General features: G+C 34.5%; 2 protein-coding genes across 5 annotated transcripts in view; one reads left to right on the plus strand and one right to left on the minus strand.

The window, feature by feature from the left end:
- LOC123551076 (protein OSCP1-like) overlaps positions 1-1,013 on the minus strand; it is a 49,134-nt gene extending 48,121 nt beyond the window's left edge. Inside the window, exon 1 of one of the 3 annotated variants that reach the window (XM_045339743.2) lies at positions 874-1,013. In XM_045339743.2, the coding sequence (XP_045195678.1) occupies positions 874-985 (112 nt within the window). In that variant the 5' untranslated portion in view covers positions 986-1,013. The other 2 variants (XM_053540564.1, XM_053540565.1) reach the window with 2 other exon arrangements.
- A 20-nt stretch (positions 1,014-1,033) lies between these two features.
- LOC123551075 (24-hydroxycholesterol 7-alpha-hydroxylase-like) lies at positions 1,034-21,946 on the plus strand. Of its 2 annotated transcripts, XR_006686332.2 has the most exons (12): positions 1,034-1,307; positions 3,502-3,637; positions 4,010-4,159; positions 12,248-12,342; positions 12,611-12,787; positions 13,250-13,348; positions 13,815-13,908; positions 14,601-14,734; positions 15,195-15,367; positions 15,593-15,680; positions 16,588-16,723; positions 21,827-21,946. XR_006686332.2 is itself a non-coding variant. In XM_045339740.2 (11 exons), the coding sequence occupies exons 1-11, from the start codon at positions 1,074-1,076 to the stop codon at positions 16,657-16,659; spliced, it is 1,452 nt and encodes a 483-aa protein (XP_045195675.1). In that variant the 5' UTR covers positions 1,034-1,073; the 3' UTR covers positions 16,660-18,533. The 2 variants fall into 2 exon arrangements, 1 of the variants encoding a protein (XP_045195675.1); XM_045339740.2 differs by lacking the exon at positions 21,827-21,946 and having other exon boundaries at positions 16,588-18,533.
- The last annotated feature ends 3,188 nt before the right edge of the window (positions 21,947-25,134 follow it).

The raw sequence follows: 25,134 nt of genomic DNA on the forward strand, positions 1-25,134 counted from the left end.
ATTTGACATAATTAGGGCTATCAAAGTTTACCATAATACTGCCTTTTTTCTGTTCACCTATTTGCAGTATCTTAGTCAAAGCTTGTATTTCATAGAAGATGGTGAACACATATCATAATATTTTTTTTTATCAATATCTCCTCTAAAACAAAGGTAGTATACTAAGTGTTCCATTTGTAAGAAGCTCATGATCAAGTCCACTGTATGTACAATATCATACTTCATTTATAAAGACTTGCAAGTGCCTTATTTATTTGTAGCATTTCACTCACCCATATGACACAAGAACTAATATAACATATATCTATTGCTTACTCCTTTTTTTAATCCATAAAATTAATCAAATACAAATAATTACCTATTTATAATGTAGGAACAATACACTTGAAAAACTGACAACATTTCATTCACAGGAAAGAGAGATGCAAATACTTAATATTTCGCAATGTTCTCAAATTCAGCCATAAATTAAATATTTTAATTAGCAACACATGATTATTTATGTACCCTTGATTGTATTGCTGAAATAGTCTCCCACGCTAATGTGCTCCGGGGCATAAATTAAGATGTTTTCAATTGTTTCCAGTTCAAATTTTGAAATCTCTCATGTGAGAATCACATGACCATAAAATATGTACATGTATCCATGCTATGTATGCATGGATAAGCAGGTAGATTGACCTGGTTGTGAAGGTATAAATAAAGGTATTACGAGATTTTAAGGCACACAACTATCTACAGCTGTCTGTAGGTTTCAGATTATATTTACTAGTGCCATAGATTTTTAACTTGTGGGTCGTGCAACCATACTTCATAGTTAATTGATAGTCCCCCACCCACTTTGCATTTCAGTAATTTTTTGACAATTCGTACCTTTTTTAGCTTTTTCGTCTGGAATATTTTGTGCACGCAATCTTTGATCTAAGATATAAACCATCTCGCCTCCGAGGTTTATAAACAACAAGGGCAACGTTTTTTGAGACATTTCTGCAGGCTTTCCTTAGCAACCTCTGTAAATCCGGTGAAAATTTGACAGGTGTTTCGTTTCTCAGGCAAAACGAGAAGTTGCGAGAATGTGGTTTGACATTTGGCGGGAACCTACTTTCACTTTAGGGAAGTTGAATTCTTTCGAATTAGATATCAGAACTGGCTTGATATTTATTTTCAGCGTTTTGATTTTAATCTATTTTGAGCGATATCATGACAAAAAAGCTCCTCCTTCTTGTGGTGGATGGATTCCATGGCTTGGATGCGCAGTTCAGTTTGGAAAACAACCACTCGGATTTATCAAAAGGAAATCACAAGAGGTAGGCCTGTTATAGTTTAATACAATGTCTATATTATTTGATATTATGAAGCAAAATCTAACTTCTAAGTGTGATTTTTTCTTACGTTGGGTTATGATGCATGGACAATTCTAAGTGGTGCACAAGTATCTCGTGCGCATCACTACATGCTTAACTGGCTCGTGCGTGCAACAGGTATTTTGTAAATTTACAAATTTTTAATTTATATATTTACAGATTGTGTGTATGAATTTTGCTGACATTACATTTTTCATTAAAATAGCAGCTTAAAATTAATTGGGTTCTTTATAGCGAGGAGCAATAAAGGTCATTTGTTAGTTTCAGCCTTTTTTTTGTTGACGTTGGTTTTTAGATTTTTCAGAAAAATTTAGTCATCAAAAATTTTTTTTTTAAAAAATGACTGAAATTCACAGAACTTTGACATTTATTTGTACATATAGTAAGTGAATCAGTTAATTTCAAGCTGCAATTTTTAGGCCAAGTGTAATTTCAAAAGTTTTCAAACACTCAGTCTGTGTAAATTTATAGACTGAAAAATCTGTAAATTTATAGAATTCACTTATAATCTGTATAAAATATGCTTCTTTCTCGAGCCTGTTTAATTGTTTTTGATATTCGCCAAAAGTTCAATATGAAGACAATTACGAAAATGTGCTAATTAAATGGAGAACCTAAATTTTGACATTTTTTTACTTTACATTTATAAAGTATATGCACAAGAAATCTTGTCATCAATCAGCTTCATTCCACAGATATTTGTAACATTTAATGCATTTCTCATATGTATCTGTCATTTACAGTTTATTATGTTACTTGGGTATTTTACAGATTTTTTTAAAGGCACTGACCTCCAGATTTTGGCTAAAAATGATCTTTCTGAGAAATTGAAGTTTGGTCATATTATGAATCTTAGAATATGAGTTTTTGTTTCTAAACTATCTTTAAAATGTCAGACAAAGAAAAAAAAAGATGCCCGCATCAGGAATCAAACCTGGGCCACCTTGGCAATAAAAACTTTCGCTGTCTTTACCAATACTTTTATGGAGGATTATGTGTTTAACGGGTTAAATATAGATTTTTATAATATTTTTAAAAGGCAGTTTACATTTAGTAAAGCATTACAAATGCCTTTAGATTTTGCTTTAGATTTTCAATGTTAAAATTGGTAAAAACAACTAATTCTCATGTGTTTTTATAACATGTAGTCTGTCAGTAATTTAGTTTCAAAGAGAATTCTTAAGAAATAAAGCATTAATTTCCTGACACCTAAATTTAAAAAAAAAATTTTGTTGTCGTACGATCTGGAGGCCAGCGCCTTTGAATTTTAAGTACCTTCCTATTATTTGCAAGAGATGGATGACTGGGATACTATCCTGTGTCTGCATTTATTTAATCCTTAGATTAAACATTTAGCACGTTGCGTATATTACATACAACAAAAATTGAACACACTGAATCAATCTGAGTTTTGATTTCAGAATTTTGAAATGCATCCCCCTTTAATACACAGTGTAACAACTGGTAAAAAGCTTTACAGAGCTCATTGCTTGGAGATATTTAATATAATGTGAAATGATTTAATTTTGTGGGCAGGAAATTTTGTGATTTTTGGCCAGAATTCTATGGCTATTTTATGGGGATATGAATTCTTGGATTTCATATTCGGAACACCAAATAAATGGAAGTTGTACTTGTTTATAAGGATTTAATTTATGGACTGTCTCGGCCATCCTCATAACTTAGTCACCCCAGAAACTGCTTTAGCCTTAAAGAGAGTGCCTACCTATGTAGATAGGTGTCCATTTTTGTAATTAAAGAACACTCTGTGTTTAATCACTCTTAAAGAGACCAAATGCACTATTAAGAGACCACTTTTTGTCCATCCCTTGGGTGGTCTCTAAATGCAAGTTGTACTGTATTTGCTCTTTTAACGTTTAGCCTGCTGGCGGCAAAATATTCTGCCTTTGCGACCAGTGCAGACCAAGATCAGCCTGCACATCCGTGCAGTCTGATCATGGTCTGCACTGTTCGCTATTCAGTAAGTAAATTTTCAGTGAACACCTCTTCAAATAATGAAAAGAATTGCCCAAATTGAATGATGGACAAGTTCATTATAGAAATTTAGCAAGGTAAGGGATAAAGACTTTAGAAGACACCTTTACGCAGGTTATATTGTATGTTATGTATATTTCAGTTTGGATCAATATTTACCTTGTATGTTGCTGGGGAGAGGTTGACTTTTCTGACAGATCCGAAGGATTTCCATTATTTCTTTGACAATTCGGACGTTGATTTCCAACAAGCTGTACAAGTGCCTGTCCAAAATCTAGGTTTATATTTTGTATTATTTTAAATGCGAATTATCTAATTTCTAACAAAAATGTATACCCTGGAGAGAACATGATTTGATTGCAGTCAATGTCTATGAATATGATATGTATCATAGTCTTGTGATAAAAATAGGTAACAGCATTTATATTTGTTCCAGTGCTGTCGCTTTGAATAAAGTTGTGTGCAACTTGCAACTAAATTTTTGCATAAAAATTAACAATGTTCATGACAATGTAGATTTTTATTGCTATAAAAAAGTTCTTACATAGAGTTTTTTTGTTGTTGTTTTTTTTGCAAGAAATATATACTCTGATATACTGTATACATGATGTATATTGTTGAAGTTTTCTTATTAATTTTCTTCCTAACAGCATCAATAAGTAGAACACAGTTTTACAAATACCACACCAAACTTCATGATATGGTGAAAGGTCGACTCGGGCCAGTGAGAGTTGGGCCGTTGGGGAGCACATTGAGTGGTCAGCTGAATCAGCAATTTGACAAACATATAGACCTGACAGGTAATATAACAGAGTAGTTTTTACAAATATAGGGTAACAAATTAAAATTTTAAATACTTCATTTTGCTGAATTAGACAACAGATTTTTATACAAACAATAAATCAAATTTATTTGAGTAGATTTAAAAGAGAAAAACTTACTTTTTTGAAACAGTTACGAGATTCAAAATCCATGGAGACCATGAACATTTACAGTTAATTTGACCATGAACATTTTAATTCTCTACTACAGAACACATGTCATTATTTAAGACCCTAACATGGTTCTTAATATAACTAAAATATTACCATCTGAAAAAACAAAAGCAAAAATAAATTGAAGGAAAACTGGAAGTTGATTTATTGGTTGCGACTCTAATATCTGTTGTATTGCAGTATAGGGCAGCATTAAGATCGCATTAGCTGCACGTCTTCACTGCCAGATTCCGATATGTACTGTTAAAGTAAACCCTTTATAGGTGATACAGTATGATTTATAAGCAGTTTTATTTAGTGAATTGTTGGTTGAGTACAGTTTTCAGCAGGATGAATGAAAATTCTTGGCAGTTTGTCCTGCGGGACAACCAGCTTTCAAAGAATTTGTCAAGCGCTGATGACTGTAGTCTACCATAGACAACTTGAGCATTGCTGTCGACTGGGTTGGACATCTTGTCATGTGTCTACGGTGTGATATTCCAGTGCTATAAAGTTGGGCAATGCGCTCACTGCTACAAGTAGATACCGTCATTTATAACTGAAAAACTGTTGATAAAGATGCTGAATCCAAACACACATATTTAAGCTATGGTTGAGGGTAGTTTTTTATAGCTGGGGCAGGACTGATTTTGCTACGTAAATGTTTAATTTTAAGATTTTAAACAATATCTCATCTAGATTTTAAAACAGATCTTTTATGAGTTAAATTTAAATATTATCAGATAAATGAGAAGTACAGAGATCATTATATAAATACAAAGTGCTCGTCTTCTTTATTGATAAGATTTTATGAATCATACTACAACTCCCCTGCCGAGCGGTTGACCCAGTTTGGGATTGACGTCAGAGAAATGTTTACCAAAGACACTCATTCAAATTTTTATATGCTCCCCTGGCAAGCTGTTGACCCATATTTATCATGATGTCATAGACAAGTTCGCCATTTGCATTCATTCAGTGAATGATGAATATTGATTTGAATTTTAAGTTATTTCAAATTGTAGTGCATTATGCCCAAAATAGGATTAATTGATAAATATACTATAAAAGGCAAAGAATTCAAGCACAAGCAAAGATAATGAAGGTTATTGAATATATATAAATAATTTGGTGAAAAAAATATGTAAATTTAGAAATTATGTGTTAAATCCCCCAACTGAGCTGAATAGTGATCAGCCTTTGTTTGTTGTTCATAATAGAACAATGTCAACAACAGTTTTGGGTGGTCATGGGTATCACCATGAGATCTTGGTTCCTTTGTTGAACTGGCCAGATTCCATCATGGGTTCCAGAGTTATGGCCCCTGAAAGGGCCAGAATTAGTTATTATGTCTCCCCCAGGAGACATATTGTTTTTGCCCTGTCCGTCCGTCCGTCGGTCTGTCCGTCCGTACGTCACACTTCATTTCCGAGCAATAACTGGAGAACCATTTGACCTAGAACCTTCAAACTTCATAGGGTTGTAGGGCTGCTGGAGTAGACGACCCCTATTGTTTTTGGGGTCACTCCGTCAAAGGTCAAGGTCACAGGGGCCTGAACGTTGAAAACCATTTCCGATCAATAACTAGAGAACCACTTGACCCAGAATGTTGAAACTTCATAGGATGATTGGTCATGAAGAGTAGATGACCCCTATTAATTTTGGGTCACTCTGTCAAAGGTCAAGGTCACAGGGGCCTGAACATTGAAAACCATTTCCGATCAATAACTAGAGAACCACTTGACCCAGAAGGTTGAAACTTCATAGGATGATTGGTCATGAAGAGTAGATGACCCCTATTGATTTTGGGGTCACTCCGTCAAAGGTCAAGGTCACAGGGGCCTGAACATTGAAAACCATTTCCGATCAATAACTAGAGAACCACTTGACCCCGAATGTTGAAACTTCATCGGATGATTGGTCATGAAGAGTAGATGATCGCTATTGATTTTGGGGTCACTCCGTCAAAGGTCAAGGTCACAGGGGCCTGAACATTGAAAACCATTTCCGATCAATAACTAGAGAACCACTTGACCCAGAATGTTGAAACTTCATAGGATGATTGGTCATAAAGAGTAATTGACCCCTATTGATTTTGGGGTCACTCCATCAAAGGTCAAGGTCACAGGGGCCTGAACATGGAAAACCATTTCCGATCAATAACTAGAGAACCACTTGACCCAGAATGTAGAAACTTCATAGGATGATTGTACATGCAAAGTAGATGACCCCTATCTATTTTGGGGTCACTCCATTAAAGGTCAAGATCACAGGGGCCTGAACATTGAAAACCATTTCCAGTCAATAACTTGAGAACCACTTGACCCAGAATGTTGAAACTTAATATGATGATTGGTCATGCAGAGTAGATGACCCCTAACGATTTTGGGGTCACTCTGTGAAAGGTCAAGGTCACAGGGGCCCGAACATTGAAAACCATTTCCGGTCAGTAACTTGAGAACCACTTGACCCAGAATGATGAATCTTCATAGGATGATTGGTCATGCAGAGTAGATGACCCCTAATGATTTTAGGGTCACTCTGTTACAGGTCAAGGCCACAGGGGCCTGAACATGGAAAACCATTTCCAATCAATAACTTGAGAACCTCTCGACCCAAAATGTTGAAACTTCATAGGATGATTGTTCATGCAGAGTAAATGACCCCTATTGTTTTTGGGGCCACTCCGTTAAAGGTCAAGGTCACAGGGGCCTGAACATTGATAACCAGTTCTGATCAATAACTTGAGAACCACTTGACCCAGAATGTTGAAACTTCATAGGATGATTGAACATGCAGAGTAGATGACCCCTATTGATTTTGTGGTCAGTCTGTTAATGGTCAAGGTCACAGTGGCCTGTTCATGTAAAATCATTTTTTGGAAATAACTTGAGAACCACTTGACCTACAATGTTGAAACTTAATAGGATGATTGGACATGCAGCGTAGATGACCCCTATTTATTTTGAGGTCACTTGATCAAAGGTCAAGGTCACAGGAGCCTGAACAGTGACTTGAGAACCACTAGGCCAAGAGTGTTGAAATTTAGCGGGATGACTGGACATGCCAAGTAGATGATCCCTATTGCAGCCAACCATCAGTGTCGCTTTGATTTTTGCTCCTGACCCCTATTGACTTCTTGCCTATAGGACTTTGCATTGGGGGAGACATGCGCTTTTTTTACAAAAGCATTTTCTAGTTTTGACCTTGTCTGCACAATAGCAGCTTCATTTATGATTTTATTTTAACCAAACTTGCACACAACTTGTATCACCATAAGATCTCGGTTCCTTTCTAGAACTGGCAAGATTCCTTTATGGGTTCCAGAGTGATGGCCCCTGAAAGGGCCAGAATTAGCTATTTTGACCTTGTCTGCACAATAGCAGCTTCATTTATGATTTGAATTTAATCAAACTTGCACAAAACTTGTGTCACCATAAGATTTCGGTTCCTTTCTTGAACCGGCCAGATCCCTTAATGGGTTCCAGAGTTATGGCCCCTGAAAGGGCCAAAATTGGCTATTTTGACCTTGTCTGCACAATAGCAGCTTCATTTATGATTTTATTTTAACCAAACTTACACACAACTTGTATCACCACAAGATCTTGCTTCCTTTCTTCAACTAGCCAGATTCCATCATGGGTTCCAGAGTTATGGTCCCTTAAAGGTCCAAAATTGGCTATTTTGGCTTTTGCAGCCATATAGAGACTTCATTTATGGTTTTATTTGACACAAACTTCCAAAATATCTTCAACAACAATAAATCTTGGATTCCATGACAAATCAGATCCAATCATTGGTTCCAGAGTTATTTTTTTATCTGATTACCTCCCCTGATTGGAATCAAAATGGATTTATATCAGTAAGTACTTACAGGATTTATTTGAAATTTCATTATTGTTATTAGTTGGACTGAGAGACAATCAGGGAAGATAACTATGGACTGATTTTATGTCAAATTACCTCCCTTTATTTCAACTTAAAATTGTTATATCTCCATAACTACTGAAGATACTGATCTGAAATTTCATTTATGTCAACAGATTTATTTGGCAGATCCTTCTTTTGTCCACTTACAATATTTTTTTTTTAATTACTTCCTTTTTACGTTACTATAAATAGCTTATTTTAGTAACTTTTTTATTATTGGCCGTAGGGAAAACAAGAGACCAGTTTTCTGTGGTACAACATGGATGGTACCTCCAATTTTTAGGTGTATTTTAACATATCTATACCTTGTAAGATTTTGAGTCGGCTAAAGGCTGAAAGCCTTTTGACGTGTCCTTGCTATCCAGCGATTCTCTAAATGGACCAAATAACACAGTGAAGGGATGTAGTTCCATTAGATTTCTCAAACTTCAAACAGTTCACTGCATGAATGAAGTTAAGTTGTGTCAATTCCCTTTGCTATGACCAATATACGATGTAATCTGTCATATTTATGACTTGTAATTGTGCAATTCTTGAATGTAACTCATTACGCATAAATGTGCATTTTAAGAATTGCGCAGGCTTACAAAGCTTGGGTAACATCCAGCGAAAGACAAAAAAATAGTTCCACAGGGCTCCAGATAAGATGCGTATTAGCGTAAATTACGTATAGAAATAATGCAAATGCGCATGTCTAATAATTTCTAAGCGTATAAAAACGTATATAAAATTACAGAAACGCACACAATGCTTTTTTAAAAACAAAATCTGAATCGTCTGGATGCGTTAGGTAACATAGCCGATCAACCTTAATTCTCCCACATTGAACGTAAACACGCATTGTATGATTTATATAAACTTCGCGTGGGTTGAATTTTGCAGTCAGTAAACGGATAATTATCGGAAGAAGAAGCTCTTACTGGTTTGTTTAGTTACTACTGATATTAAAAATGATTTTAATTCTTATTTTTCGAGAAATAAACAAATCAGCGAAACATTAAATTGTATTTTCTTGTAGTTTTTGAAGTCGAAAGTAGATCGTCTTATTTGGCTGCTTTCACGAAACGAAATAACTTTTTTATGAAAAGATTTAAATAAGAGGTAATTTAACCGTAAACTTCAATGTCAGATACTGCCAATTGCTGCTAAATGTCTTCGTATCATCACAATTTGTAAAATATATTGTTCAAACTGGAGAAAAGTGTAATCGTATCCGGATATAATATTTTGGGTAAATATCGAGCTGTGTTATGAAATTTTAAGAAAAAAACTAAAAACAAACTGAAACTGGTAGACTATACTGTCAGTACATCAATCATTAGCCGACTCAGGCCATTCAGGCCTTTGATTTTTTCTTTTTGGTTAAATTTCTTCCCATTGTTGTTCCTGTCTTTTGGACTTAGATATTTTTTCTGAGGACCTTCTTGTCCTCAAGTGCAGTGATAACAGGTGAGCGATATAGGGCCATCATGGCCCTCTTGTTCAGTATGTTGATCAAACTTTGTATAAATCTCTAAACGATGAAGCACCGTTTGATAATGTAGCTTACTAAGTGAAAGTAATGTGAACACTTTAAATGGTGAGATTGAATTCATTATACCGACTATATCTATATAGTGAAACAGTGCTCAGTCAAGCATCAATAGCTCAAGCACCAGGGCCGACTCAAGCAGATCATCCGGTACCCTGCTATTCTTGTTATAATTTCTATATTTCGATCACTTGGAAGCCAGGATGATTCGAGCATTATGCAAGCCCGCACGCTTAGCTCAATAGGGAGAGCGCAGATTTATGGATTGCGGGGTCACGAGTTCAAGCTCTGGGCGAGGCGTATGTTCTCCATGACAATTTGATAAAAGACAGTGTGTCGCAAATCATTCATCCTCCACCGCTAATTCATGCGGAGAAGTTGGCAGTTGCTTGCAGAGAACAGGTTTGTACTGGTACAGAATCCAGGAACACTGGTTAGGTTAACTGCCCGTCGTTACATAACTGTTGAAAAACGGTGTTAAACCCAAAACAAACAAACAAACAAGCATTTTGCCTATCCCTTGAGACTTCAAGCCATTGATGTTTTAGTTTAGTTAAAGTTTACTTTAATAAAATTGATTATCTTGAATAGGTCAATGTTGAAAAAAGTAGATCATGTGGACAAATGGAGAAAATGAGTGAAATAAACAGAATCAGGCTTAAAAGAAAAAAATAATACACTGTCTGTATTCACCAATATTGTCTGAAACATAGACTTTGAAATTTGCCCAATATTTGTAGATCTGGTACAGATTTTAATAGACTTTGAAATTTGCCCAATGTTTGTAGATCTGGTACAGATTTTAATTCAACTTCAGCTATGTAGGTTTATTTCAAAGGAATTAGTATTTTTAGAGATTTTAAGTCCATGTCTAAATTTCAGATGATGAATGCGGGCTCAGGTCAATGTACAGTTTTAGTTTATTTACAGAATATTTAATTGATGTCCTTACCTAAGGACGCAGGAAAAAATTTCATATAGTTCGCAGGATTTGCCGATTCACTTTAATAGTTCTTCTTCAATAGCTTATCCCTGCTTGAAGGCAATAAAGTTCAAAAGATTTCAAAACAGTTTAAACTTCCCGGAGTATTTTTGAAAAAAGAAAGGTTTATTTTTAAAACCCATTGTAGTATTTTTATTCAATATCTGATATACTCTATGGGTATCTATAAGAATGTTAAGCCATAGATTAATATGTTAATTCTTTGACGTCATTCGTCTGGTTAAGTGAAACAACAATTAAATCCATCTTTTGTAAACTTTTATTGTAAAGATAATTTATGGTATAGATTTGTTAACAATAAATATTTTAAAGACGATTACAGATTGTTTGATAACTTACTTAGAAAAAGCAAGGTCATTTCTATTTTAAGAAATACCAGTCACGATCGCAGTTAGTTTCTAGACTTTTTCACACTTAACTGCTGTTATTAATCAGTGCTGCAGATAAAGATGCCATAATGCAACAGAGTACTTGTTAGTAGAAAGTAAGAAAACATTATTATTCCTAGAAGAAAGTAAAAAAAACTTAAAAAGAAAGAGGTAACTGACTTATAAGGGGGGTTTTAGACCAATACTATTTAAGTACTGTAAAAGCAGAAATTTTTGCGAGAGTTTAATTTTCGCTATATTCGCGAGGCTCTACATCTCTTGAAAATTAATCCTCGCATAAATATTCACCATTAGTATAATTCAGATTCAAGTGTGACAACATTTTTACAATTTCGCGGATATTAAACCTCGCAAACATACTCAGAATTTATTTTGACCCAGCAAAAACATGTGCTTTTACAGTAGATACAGCTTCTGTTTCAGTAAATAGATCCACGATGTATTCCTACACATTCTACCATGCTAATGAAGCAGACGGAAGTTTTTGTTGGTATAAAAGCTGTGTTCTGCAATTTTGAAAAATAATTTTTTAAGCAAACTATCCATAAAAAAAATCATGTTAGTTAAAGGTTAAAAGGATGAAAAATGCAGATGGAAACATTGTAGATTTTATTCTGTAACAGTTTTCAGAGATTATCAGATAATATCTTACTATGACATAAATAGGTCAGGGTATCAAAATATGCACTTTATCTGAGTAAAAAATTACCATAAAAGGTACAAACTTTGGGTATTTCATAATTCAAAGGATTAAAACTTGTTGACCACTCATTCAAGAGGTCATAGGTTTGAACTCCTTCAAGGACACCAGTACTCATTTTACAATGTATTTGATTTAAAGCTGAGTTAGAGCAGCTTTAAACTGTTTTTGAAAATTAGCTAAAATAGGTGTGTTTATATTTAACCTTGTTGAGTGACCTGCATGATAGACCCAAGTCTCGACATAGAAATTCATCTGAAAGCCAATTCTGTTCTGAGGCTTATCAGCATCTGTGGTCATGTGTTAATTTCGTATAATTCCAACTGGCCACTTTGCACAACAGAATTATGTATTTTTTCAGAACCACAAGATTTAATGATGATTACACGAAGAAGTATGTACGCATCTGTCTTGAATACATTGTTTGGGGAAGGCAACCCTCTCGTCCATGAAAAGGTAAAACAGAATTATTACTGCTGTGCAAATATATTTATCTGCCTCTTCATTTATATAAACTTAGACCAGATATGCTTTAGAACTGAACAAGAAAGGATATTGAAAACAGAAAAGTTTAACATCATTTTTGCCAAGGTGAATTTCAATTTATATCCTCCATTACCTATAATTTAGTTACTTTATTCCTCTAATACATTTTATTAATCAGAATAACAGCTCCAATTATTGAAGCAGAACATGTTGAAATCATTTTAAATTACAATTTCAGGCTGACTATGAAGAATTTTTGAAACGGTTTATAACTTTTGATAACGACTTTGAGCTAGGGGTAAAATTGCCTTCAATTTTCCTGCCCAAGTGGACCGCAGCGAAAAACTATTTCCTCAAGAGGATGGCGCTCACATTCCAACAAATGAGAGGTCAAAATACACAGTCTGATAAACTGGTGTGTACTATTTCATGAAACCCTTATTTCATGTTTATGCTCTTTTAAAAATGATTGAAAATAGGTAATTTGTTTTCCTATCACTGGGACATGAAGCAATTTATTTTCTTTTATTGAAATTATTTGTTTAATTGATATAATATATATTCAGAAAAAAGGTTGTTTTGGAAATCTGATGGGGCAGTTAGATTAAATAAAATCAAAAAATGCAGAATCTATAAAATGGGCAAACCCGAGAGCGAAATAAACTAAAAACGATATAAAATGAGCATTTCTACAGGCATCCAGGGTTCTTCAGAATGTTTTTTAAATAGCTGCAGTGGTAGGAGAAATCGCATTTTGACAAAGTTTTTCGGAGAAATATATAAGACAACATAATTTTAGCAATGAAAATATGATTTAAATTATTTAAAATCTGATAAGAATGATATTTTACAGAAGTTTTTACTGAAAATTTTTCAGAATATGGTAGATGCCTTATGGGATAAACTTGATGGGGACGAGGTAACCCACAAATTTGGAATGCTGGTGATGTTTGCATCTATTGCTAATGGAGTACCTGTAAGTCTCTATTCAATAGTTACTGTGCATATTTCATGTATATTAAAATCTTTATTTTCATTTTATTGCTACTAGTTGTTACTTAGTCTATGAAATTATTTGATTTCTTTCTGTCCATATAAAGTGCCGTTTTGACTTATACTGTAGGTAAAACACCGTTTGCACGAGGTCATAAGAAGAGCAAAGTGCTCAATTTATCGAGGGTTATGAGTGACCAAACATAAAAGATATAATGAAAATGGCTAGGGACCTTGTGAATTGCGTGAGTTAGTCCAGGTGCTGGAGCAATCTATGATCTAGCATGTGGTTTCACTGTAATTTATTTAGCTAAAATGTCTCAGAACTAGTATCACTTCAAGTCTCCTATCTGGGATTAACTGGCATGGTTTAACATCCAATAATACATTGGTTACATTAATACATCCTAAAGTTATCTGACCATTGTTGTACTAATTGTTTTCTTCAGGCTGCTTATTGGATGTTGACATACATCTTGACCAATGAGATTGTTCGAGAGAAAGTACTGAAGGAGATAAATGATGTATTTAAGGACTGGCAAGGTATTTGAGTATTTTGACCCTTTCTTCCATTGCCAATTTAGTGTGTTGCTTTTAAAAACAGATTTTAACCTACGTCAGAATTCTGTAGGAATCTTTTCTCTTTAGGGACATTCTTATTAGCCATTTTTAGCTCGACTTTTCGAAGAAAAAGTAGAGCTATTGCACCCGCCCTAGTGTCGGTGTTGCCGTTGGTTAAAGTTTTTGAAAAAGTCAAATATCTCTGTTACTAGTAAAGCTATTGACTTGAAACTTAAAATAGTTATTTACTATCAAAGTCCACACTAGGTGAAATCATTCCTATAACTCTGGTTTGAATTTTGACAGAGTTATGCCACTTTTTAACTTAAAATTTTTTTGGTTAAACTTTCTAATAAAGTCAAATATCTCTGTTACTATCAAAGCTTTTGACTTGAAACTTAAAATAGTTATTTACTATCAAAGTCTACACCAGGAGAAACAATCCGCGTAACTCTGATTGAATTTTGACAGAGTTATGCTTTTTGACTTAGAATTATTTGGTTAAAGTTTTTACTGGCAAAGCTCTAATTCAGAGTCAAGCACTGAGAAAAGTCGAATGTGCTGTCATCAGACAGCTCTTGTTTAAATGCCAGCTACCTGTCTCGTATTATTTTTGTGAATTAATTATTCTTTGATTTGTTTCGATTTATCTGGATCTTGTTTGGGGCTTTCAGGAAATGGTGATTGTACAATAGATGAAGAGGACCTGAAGAAATTGACGTACCTGAAATGTTGCGTGTATGAAACGATACGACTCCGGAGCGAAGGCATTATTGGCAGAAAAGTTGTCAAGGATACTCAAATAAAGGTATGAAACAACATTGGTATAAGGTGTTCATAGACTGACGTAATGCATTGGGGCGTGACTACTTTAAGCTCATGGGAATAGTATGGTAAACAACTAGGTAAATGCAAAAGTCATGCCTCAATTACAAAAGTTGATCTATAAAACAAAGAATGTCTAATCAAATAAATCTTTCCTGATGAAGGTCTACGTATGACCAAAACCGGTCCTAGTAATTGAAAAATACATTAATCTTTCTGTTACTTGACGTGTTGTTTCTCATACAGTGTTGTTTAAAGTGTTGAAATGAAACTTCAGATAAAATTGGTTCAAAAGGATGAAACAACTTTGAGCAAAAGTAAAATTACTGGTTTTTAATTGAGTGAACTGATTAGGTATTGAGGGAACGAACGTACATTAAAAAAAACAAAACAAAATACCCCAAATTTTGTCAAATATAGAAGTGTGAGTTAATTTTTTACAGGGTTACAATGTAGCTGCAGGAACAATGTTGATGATCTCCCCTTATTGGAGTCACCGTGATGAGAGGTACTTTACGGAACCAGAAATGTTTAAGCCAGAAAGATGGGAGAATAGTAACACTGATATACCAGGCTTTGTGGCTTTTGGGGGCGGTAGATACCAATGCCCTGGAAGGTATGGGTCTTCAACTTCTTGTGAATATTTTTATACATGTAAATGATAATTTTTGGTAATGAAACAGGAAATAATATCTCTCAAATATTGTTTGTTATTTGAAAGTAGTATCTATAGCTAAAATTTTGAATGAATTTAATTCAGACTAAATCTCTCTAGGTTTATACATTTAGAAATTTAAGTTGAAAATTGAATTTTTAATAGACTTTTGTGTGTTTGTTTCAGATGGTTTGGCATGATGAGTATGCAGACATTTGTTGCCATGTTTTTCCTTAAGTACACATGTACTGTGCACAGCCCCATTCCAGCTCCGGTAAGTGTAATTTGCCTTGTTTTCCTAAATACATAATTATTTACTTTGTACAGCCCCATTCTTGTCGTGGTAAATATAAATTGCCTTTTTTTCCTCAAGTACAAATGTACTGTGCATGGCCCAGTTCAAGGCCCACTAAGTGTAACTTCTCATTTTTCCAAGATTACATATTTCAGTATGTTATTTTGATACTCTTCAGTAGTTATTGTAGCCCATACACAGATCATTCCATACTGAAATAGCCAATTGTTATTATGGGTCCATAACCTTAAACAGACACATCTTGTCATATGTCTCCACCACTGATACATGCAAGGAAGTTACTTGCAACCTGCTTGAGTGACAAGTATGTTCTGGATTGAAATCTGGGAATACTGGGTTGTTGTATGTATGCAATATAGTAATACACTGGCCAGCCAGCTTAGCTCAATAGGGAGAGCGCAGATCTACAGATCCCGGTGCCGCGAGTTCGATCTGCGGGCAGGGCATATGTTCTACATGACGATTTGATAAAAGACATTGTGCCTGAAATCATTCGTCCTCCACCTCTGATTCATCTTGGGAAATTGGCAGTAACTTGAGGAGAACAGGTTTGTACTGGTACTGAATCCAGGAACACTGGTTAGGTTAACTGCCCGCCGTTACATAACTATAATGCTGTTGAAAAATAGTTTTAAACCCAAAACAAACTATTGCCACTCAAGATCACATGGGGATGTGTGAAATCTTGAGTTATATAAGGTTTTTGGGCAATCAAAACATAGCACATGTAAGAAAAATGTCTGGGGACCAAGTTAATTGCTCTAGTGAGCAAGTGCAATGTACTAATGGTAGATAATCAATACTACAAAACTGACTATACTACTTAGAGTTACCTTTCTTTTACATGACAACTCTTATTTTACAGAGCTTGATTCACCTGATTGGAGTTCAGCATCCAACATCTGAGTTCCTGATCTCATGCAGCAAGAAAGCCTGAGTGAATAGACAGCAAAATAATGCTGACTGAAATGTTTAGATGGACATAAAGACAGAATTTACTGGTACTTGTCTGCTGGTACATTTCATACTGTTACAAGTTACCTTTTGTTTTCTGTTACAAGTTGAATTGTTCCAGTGCATGTTACATTTTATTTTGTTGCATGTTACATTTCATACTGTTACAAGTTACCTTTTGTTTTCTGTTACAAGTTGAATTGTTCCAGTGCATGTTACATTTTATTTTGTTGCATGTTACATTTGATACTGTTACAGGTTACCTTTTGTTTTCTGTTACATTTAATTATGTTGCTTGTATCTTTTGTTTTTGTTACAAATTGCAATGTTTCTGTTACAAATCAAATTGTTTATGATGTATGTAACATTTGATACTGTTACAAGTTATCTTTTGTTGATTGTTTCTGTTACATGTTACAATTGTTTCTGGCTCTTACATGTAAGATTTGATGGTGTTGCTGTATATTTAATGTTGTTACAAGTTACTGTGCATTTAATATAGTATGTTACATTTTCTGTCCATATTTTAACAAGCTGGACTTGTTGATTTAAGGTTGGCAGCTAATACAGGCATATTTAATTATTTTTTATTCATTATTTTTATTACTAGCTAGACTATTCTAAGAATAGGTAGAGCTATTGCACATTCAATCCGTTCATCGGTATCTGCGTGCTCATATGCATCTTGATTTTGTCATGTTTTTTAATGTAAACTGGTATCTTAAGTAACTACTAGTTGGAAATGATTGAAACTTCTCATACTTATTCACTGTCATGACCTCGTCTGCATTGTACATGTTCCATAACCCTAGTTCACATTTTTACAGTTTTGCCCCTTTTTTTGACTTTGAAAGTTTTGACCAAGTTTTTTATGTAAGCTGGTATCTTGGTAACCACTGGTAGGAAAGGCTTGAAACTTTACACATTTGTTCACTGTGATGTTATGACCTGAAATACATTGATACCATAACTCTGTTTGGCTGTTTCACAAAATTATGTCCTTTTTCAACTTATCAAGTTTTTTGTGTAATCTATTATCTCCTGAAGCATGGTAAGAAAAGACAATTTGTGATTAAAAATTGTTGTGTCTTTTCTACTTGTTAAGGTGTATGTTTCCATTATTTTATCGATTTTATGTGACAAGGCTTTTGAATAGTCTAGTGTTGCTGTCCTCTGACAGCTCTTGTTATTGTTATTATACCACATTTATATAGCACTTTTTATGTATATATACACAAGTTCAAATGTGCTTAAAAGGAAACTCTTAAATTTTTTTACACTGCCAGTTGCTTTGTAATGCATCACAAATTCCATTATCAACAACAAATAAAAAAAAAGTAGTAAAGCCAATTTGTGCCAATCTATTAGCTTGCCATTTGTTACACTAAATGATGTAAGCTATTTTTTTTCATTTCATACTAAACTGATTACATTAAACATAAATTACAATATTACGACATATGAGCCACGCCATGAGAAAACCAACATAGTGGCTTTGCAACCAGCATGGATCCAGACCAGCCTGCGCATCCGCGCAGTCTGGTCAGTATCCATACTGTTCGCTAATGGTTTCTCTAATTGCAATAGGCTTTGAAAGTGAACAGCATGGATCCTGACCAGACTGCGCAGATGCGCAGGCTGGTCTGAATCCATGCTGGTCGCAAAGCCACTATGTTGGTTTTCTCATGGTACGGCTCAATTATGTTATAATAATCAATAAATATAATACTGTCTGCAGTTAACCAATTCTCACAGTTTTTGTTTTTAGTAAACATATAATTTTATTGCTTATTAGTTTATACATAGTGCTTTATTAATAAAAGATTAACATAAGGTAGAAATGTTGTTAATTTACTTTTTCCTATTCTTAACCCTAATCATGTTATATGCAATTGATTTTGCCTTTGCGACTAGTGTAGATCATGATCAGCCTGCACATCCATGCAGTCTGATCATGATCTGTACTGTTCGTCATTCAGTTAAGTATCCTTTTGGTAAGCACCCCTTTTAACAGTTAATGATGCTGTAAATATCTGTTTATTAGAATTGTCTTTTTAGTCCCCTACCAGTGGAACACCAGAGGGGACTATAGGAATGCCCTCAATCCATATGTCCTTCTACAAATCTGGATCTGTAATAACTCAAAAAGTATTCAAGCTAGGTTCATAAAACATGATACATAAATAGAGGGCAATATGTAGATTATGCACATACATGACTTGCGCTTGCATGTCAAAGGTCAAGGTTACTATTGAAGGTCAAGTAAAAATTGTTTTTGCACTATAACTTTTATATACATTGATGGATTAGCTTAGTGCTATACACGTTCCCCATGATGAGACAGTGTGTCAACATATGATCTATGCTAGTTGGTCAAAGGTCAAGGCCACTGTTTAAGGTCAAGTAAAAATTTGTTTCTGCTCCATTATTTGACCCGAGTTTGATGAAAATCCTTCAAGGGATTTACGAGATACAGAGTGGACACAAAATGGAAGGCTCAAACCTTTGACCCTAAGTTGTGACCTTGACCTTGAGCTCACATCGTTTTGATGAGTTGATCATTTGACCCAAGTTTTATAAAATTCCTTCAAGAGGAGCGGACACAAAATGGAAGGCTAAAACCTTTGACCTCGAGTTGTGACCTTGACCTTGAGCTGGCATGGCTGACTCAAGAGTTCTGCACATTGCCTTTACAAGGTGATCATTTGACCCAAGTTTCATATGAATCCTTCAAGGGAATTAGGACATACAGAGCAGACACAAAATGGAAGGCTCAAACCTTTGACCCTCAGTTGTGACATTGACCTTAAGCCGGCATGGCTTACTCATAAGTTCTGTACATTGCCTTGATGAGGTGATCATTTGACCCAAGTTTGATGAAAGTCCTTTTAGGGGTTTAGAAGATATAGAGCAGACACAAAATGGAAGGCTAAAACCTTTCACCATAAGTTGTGACCTTGACCTTGAGCTGGCATGGCTGACTCATGAGTTCTGCACATCGTCTTGATGAGGTGATCATTTGATCCAAGTTTTATAAAATTCCTTCAAGGGGTTTAGGAGATATAGAGCGGACACAAAATGGAAGGCTCAAACCTTTGACCTTGAGTTGTGACCTTGACCTTGAGACGACAAGTCTGACTCATGGGTTCTGCACATCATCTTGATGAGGTGATCATTTGACCCAAGTTTCATGAAAATCCTTCTAGGGGTTTAGGAGATATGGAGCGGACACGAAAGTGTTATGGACAGACGGAAGGACGGATGCAGACCATTCCTATAACCCCCCACCATTTGTGGCGGGGGATTAACAAAATAAGCACAGACTCTTACTGTTACTGTGTTTATTGTATTATTGAAAAGTGTTATTTTTTCCATTTTTCAAGGTGCTTGTCTCGCTTTAATGCTGATGTCACAAAATTGTTCACACCCTGCAACCAGTCAATTGATATTTGACTCTTAGTGTCTTACAGTCATGTAGTTTTTGTGTTCAGGAAAGTTGTAACAAAATCTGTCCACTAGAAGGAGACTACCAGATGTGGTTTTGATATAATAAAAAAGAAAATACAGTCAAGTCGCCAATAGAGAATCACTGCCAATAGCGGGTCACTTGAATATAAAATGTGAATCTCTCTTATACATATTAGAGTATACAATGTTTTAGTATCCAGTAATATAAACTTATTACTTAGCAATTATTAAACAAATGAAGATGGATCTAGTCTAATGAGTATGAGTTCCATGAGTAGATAACTCTTGCAACCATGTTTCCTGACTTGGATTTTAGCACTCTTGAATTCTTCGAAGTAGAATATTTTTTAGCATACCTCACAGCTTCTTAGATAAAACCACACAAATTTGGTACCATTTTGAAGAGTGAAACACACACTTTCAAAGGAATAATATGATTATGAATTTTAGATTGACTTTGACGACAAAAAAATGCCATCAAGCAGAGGTGGTCATTTAGCCAATAAAGGGTCACCCATATCAGGGATAATCAAAAGATTGTTTATTCTGCTTAAAAATACAAATCAATGGTTTATTTGATGTAATAATGGTCTGAACTGGCAAAATTAGATAAATTAATAAGGTTCTGTGCATCAATATTTTGTTTTTAGTATAGATATAATTGGTGCTAATTATGCTTAGAAATACAACTGTGAAAACTAGCACTATATTCCTTTTACCTAGTATCTCACGTTTGAAATGTAAATATACTGATTCTCATTATATTCTGCCTTGAAATGTTTATTTCCAATACCACAGTCATGTTTTGTAAGAAAAAAGACTATTTTAAATGGATAGAAAATATGATAAACTAGGTGACCCTCTAATGGCAAAAGTGACCCCCTATTGGTGAATCGGACAGGTTTAAATATTTCATTATAACTTCAGACATAAAAGATAGATTCAGATAAATCAAACATTTAAATGAATTTGAGCAATAGTTTTAAGAGTTAGTAAGTTTAGATATCATGAACAGTCTTCACCACATGTTAAAAGTGTTGATAGTGACCCGCTATTGGCGAGTTATCTGTACAAAGCTTTGTGAAGATTTCAGAGAATAAAATTTCATAAAGTGTTATATGCAACCACAAAATGAGCATTGTTCAGTCAGATCACTTTTGACACAAACCAATGATTTAGTTTTTAGTTAGTTTCAACCAGTTAAATTTAGGTACCAAGAATGGTAACTTTGACAGAACTGTACCTATACAATATGTGTGATTTACTTTCCCTAAAATAGACTGATTTTTCCAATATACCATGTACACTAAGTCAGGTAACTCTCAGCTTAGCTTTGTCACATGAAGCATCAGCTTACAGGTGAAATTTATGTTGCCATGGTAACCAAAATTACTTGCCTGTTTTAGCTGGTATTAGAACTGAAAGGGCGTTGCTATTGAGTCCAGGTGATCTTCTCTCAGGAAAAACGAATATATTGATAAATTTGCCAAATTGATTAATTTTTTGTGTAATGAAATTAAGAATGCCAGTAAATGTGGACATGTGACACAGTATTTTGCGCTTGACATTATAGATGTGTATAAATAGAACTTCTGTTTTAACGATTCGCAGTGGGGGGGAAAAAGCAAATATATAATTATAGTTACAGGTAAAATTTCATTGTTGAAATATATGAGTTTCAGGAAGTTATAATGCTGATTTAGTCAAAGCAGGAAATACCAAGGCATTTTTTAAAGAATTTTGCAAGATTCCAGAGAGACGGATAAAGTGGCAAAATTCGATTGGTTGAAATACATAACAAGGAACTACCTAAAGATGGGAAATTAAAATGTAAGTAGAAAATAGATACTGATATTTGTATTATTGTCTGCAAAAAAAGTGGGATATATAATATGACCAAGCTAGAATATGTTAGAGCAGACACCAAAAGGATATGCTCCTCTTGGTAGGTTCTTGTAATACAAAATCTTACAGATAAAATTTCAACTTTAATATTTAGTGTTACTAAAATTTTAATGGAGATATTATTGGTAGTAATTTACACACCTGTTACCCTTGCTTGGTTTTATGTGGATGAAATTTTTATGCAGGTACAAAATGAGGCTGTACATGCTGTAGTTCCAATCCTGACAACTAAATTTTGTGCAGTTATGGCCCATGGATGTCATGAGTTTGCATATTTTAATGTAAATAAAGTTAATGTTATGTCAGAGGGATGTATTGTGTTATGGAGATACTGCTTTCATTAAAAAAAAAGTTGTTTATCAATGTTCTTCAGCAAGGGAGATGGAGAGAAGGAAGCTAAACTTTATTAATGTCTTTGACATTGTCTTGATTTATATTTTTCTTGCAGACATGGTTGAATGGGTGTGTTTGTACCACAACTTGATAAAATTAAAGTGTATAAAACTTAAAGATGTTTAATTTCAGTTTTTTAGCTCCACTATTCGGAGAATAGGGGGGCTATACTACTTGCCCCGGCGTCGGCGTGACCCTTCTTGGTTAAAGTTTTTTGTCAACCTTTGTTTTTCTGTCATATCTTTGTTACTATTGCTTATATCTTACTGTAACTTCACATAAACATTGTCCAGTATACAAACAATATATGTGTATGGGCTGGGCCCATTATACCCAAGGTCAAGTCACCAAGGTCTTATACTTAGATTATTTTTATAAGGTTAAAGTTTTTCGGCAACCTTTGTTTTTCTGTCATATCTTTGTTACTGTTGCTTATATCTTACTATAACTTCACATAAACATTGTCCAGCATACAAACAAAATATGTATAGGAACTGGGCCCATTATACCCAAGGTCAAGGTCACCAAGGTCTTATACTTAGGTTATTTTTAAGGTTAAAGTTTTTCGGCAACCTTTCTTTTTCTGTCATATCTTTGTTACTTTTGCTTATATCATATACATACAAAGTATGTGTAGGGGCTGGGCCCATTATACCCAAGGTCAAGGTCACCAAGGAGTTATACTTTGAATTATTTTCATGTTAAATTTTTTCGAAAGCTTCGTTTATAGACATATCTTTGGTACTTTAAAAGATGATGACTTGAAATTAAAAGTATTTGTTTATAATCACCATCTGCATGTGTGGCTACATACCCCATAACTCTAATTGTGTTTTTGACAGAATTATGCCCCTTTTGTACTTAAACTTTTTTGCAATCTTGCTTTATGGATACTACTTTAATGCAATATAAGATAAAGACTTGAAACTTAAAATGTATCTTTATCATCATCATCTGCATGTATGGTAGCAATCCCCATAACTCTGATTTGTATTTTTGACCGAATTATGCCCCTTTTATACTTAAATTTTTTACAAACATCGTTTTCTGGACATAACTTTGGTACTATATAAGATAATGACTTGAAACTCAAAATATATCTTTACCATCATCATCTGCATGTGAAGTAATAATCCTAATAACTCTAATTTGTGTTCTTGACAGAATTATGCCCCTTGGTGTATCTTCCTTTAAAAGTAGGGGCCTCTTATTCAGACATATATTCATTTTACTGTCAAATCGCCGAATAGTGGAGTGCGCTGTCTTACGGACAGCTCTTGTTTTAAATTATTGTTACCTCCCTTTGCATACCAAGATAGATTGAAAATAAATGAATTCCTGAGCTTTTTTGGTTCAGATAGATGAAATATGCCAGTATCTGTCGAATGCAAATGTAAAACTAGAAGTTATATTGAAATCAAAAGATATGCTGAATTTTTCAAATGCTTTCATGTTAAAGGGGGGGGGGGTAATTACAAAATTTTATAAAAACAATAAGATATACATTTCTAATAGGGATCTAACTCTATATAACACGTCTTTGGAAAAAACTCAATTTGAACATAATTTTATACAAGACTCTAGCATCAATTATTTAATGAATCAAATCAAGTCTTACAAACATTCGTTTTCAAATTTCTTTCAAATTTCACATTGTTATACAAGCTCACTTTCGTACATCTATACAAAGCAGCGAGTTAAAACTATACCTAAAAATTAACATGACAAAAAAACCTAAATAAAGAATAGAACATTGTTTTACCACTGTATTGTCTAGGTTTTGTATATTTATTTACCATAGTCCTATGTGATAGTGAGTTAAGACTTTTGAACATAATATGAATGGGAATTTTACATGTTCGTTGGGATTAAATTTAGTGGATTGACTCGACCACAAAATCCACGAAAATTAGTCCCCCACGAATATTAATGATTTCACAGTAGACTCTGAAAGCAAACAGCATGGATCCTGACCAGACTGCGCGGATGCACAGGATGGTCTGGATCCATGCTGGTCGCAAACACACTATGTTGGTTTTCTCATGGTGCGGCTCATTTCACATTAATTAAATCATAACATGTATACATGGTATACTTGTATAAATATGTCTAGAAGCAGGTGGGATGACAGTTTGTAGATGTCTCATTGTACTTGTAACAACACATGCTGTATCAATTTGTTGAACAGGTTTTTTCAGACAGTAATTAATTATATTTAAATGATAAGTTAATGATTACAGGATGTTTATGACAGTCTGAATGTGTGCATTTGATTTAGAATGATGTAGTAGAATGATGTAGCAGAAGTTTGGACCAGCTGTTTTCAGAATAGACTTGATTCTGAGAGCTTTACTGAAAACATTCATTAAATTTTGTTGTTCTGTCACATAGCAATTTTTCCCCCTTTTTCTCTTGGTGGCAGAGTGGTTAAAGTTGCTGACTTCAAATCACTTGCCCCTCACCGATGTGGGTTCAAGCCACACTCAGGGCATTGAATTTTTCATGTGAGGAAGCCATCCAGCTGGCTTACGGAAGATTGGTGGTTCTAAAAGGTGCCCACTTGTGATGAAATAATGCACGGAGGGGCAACTGGAGTCTTCCTCCACCATCAAGGCTGGAAAGTTGCCATCGGAGCTATAATTGTGTTGTGTGACGTTAAACCCAGCAAAAAATAAAATCTCTTGGTTTGTTT

Source organism: Mercenaria mercenaria, chromosome 4 (assembly GCF_021730395.1).
Source record: "Mercenaria mercenaria strain notata chromosome 4, MADL_Memer_1, whole genome shotgun sequence".
In the NCBI taxonomy this organism is placed as follows: domain Eukaryota; kingdom Metazoa; phylum Mollusca; class Bivalvia; order Venerida; family Veneridae; genus Mercenaria; species Mercenaria mercenaria.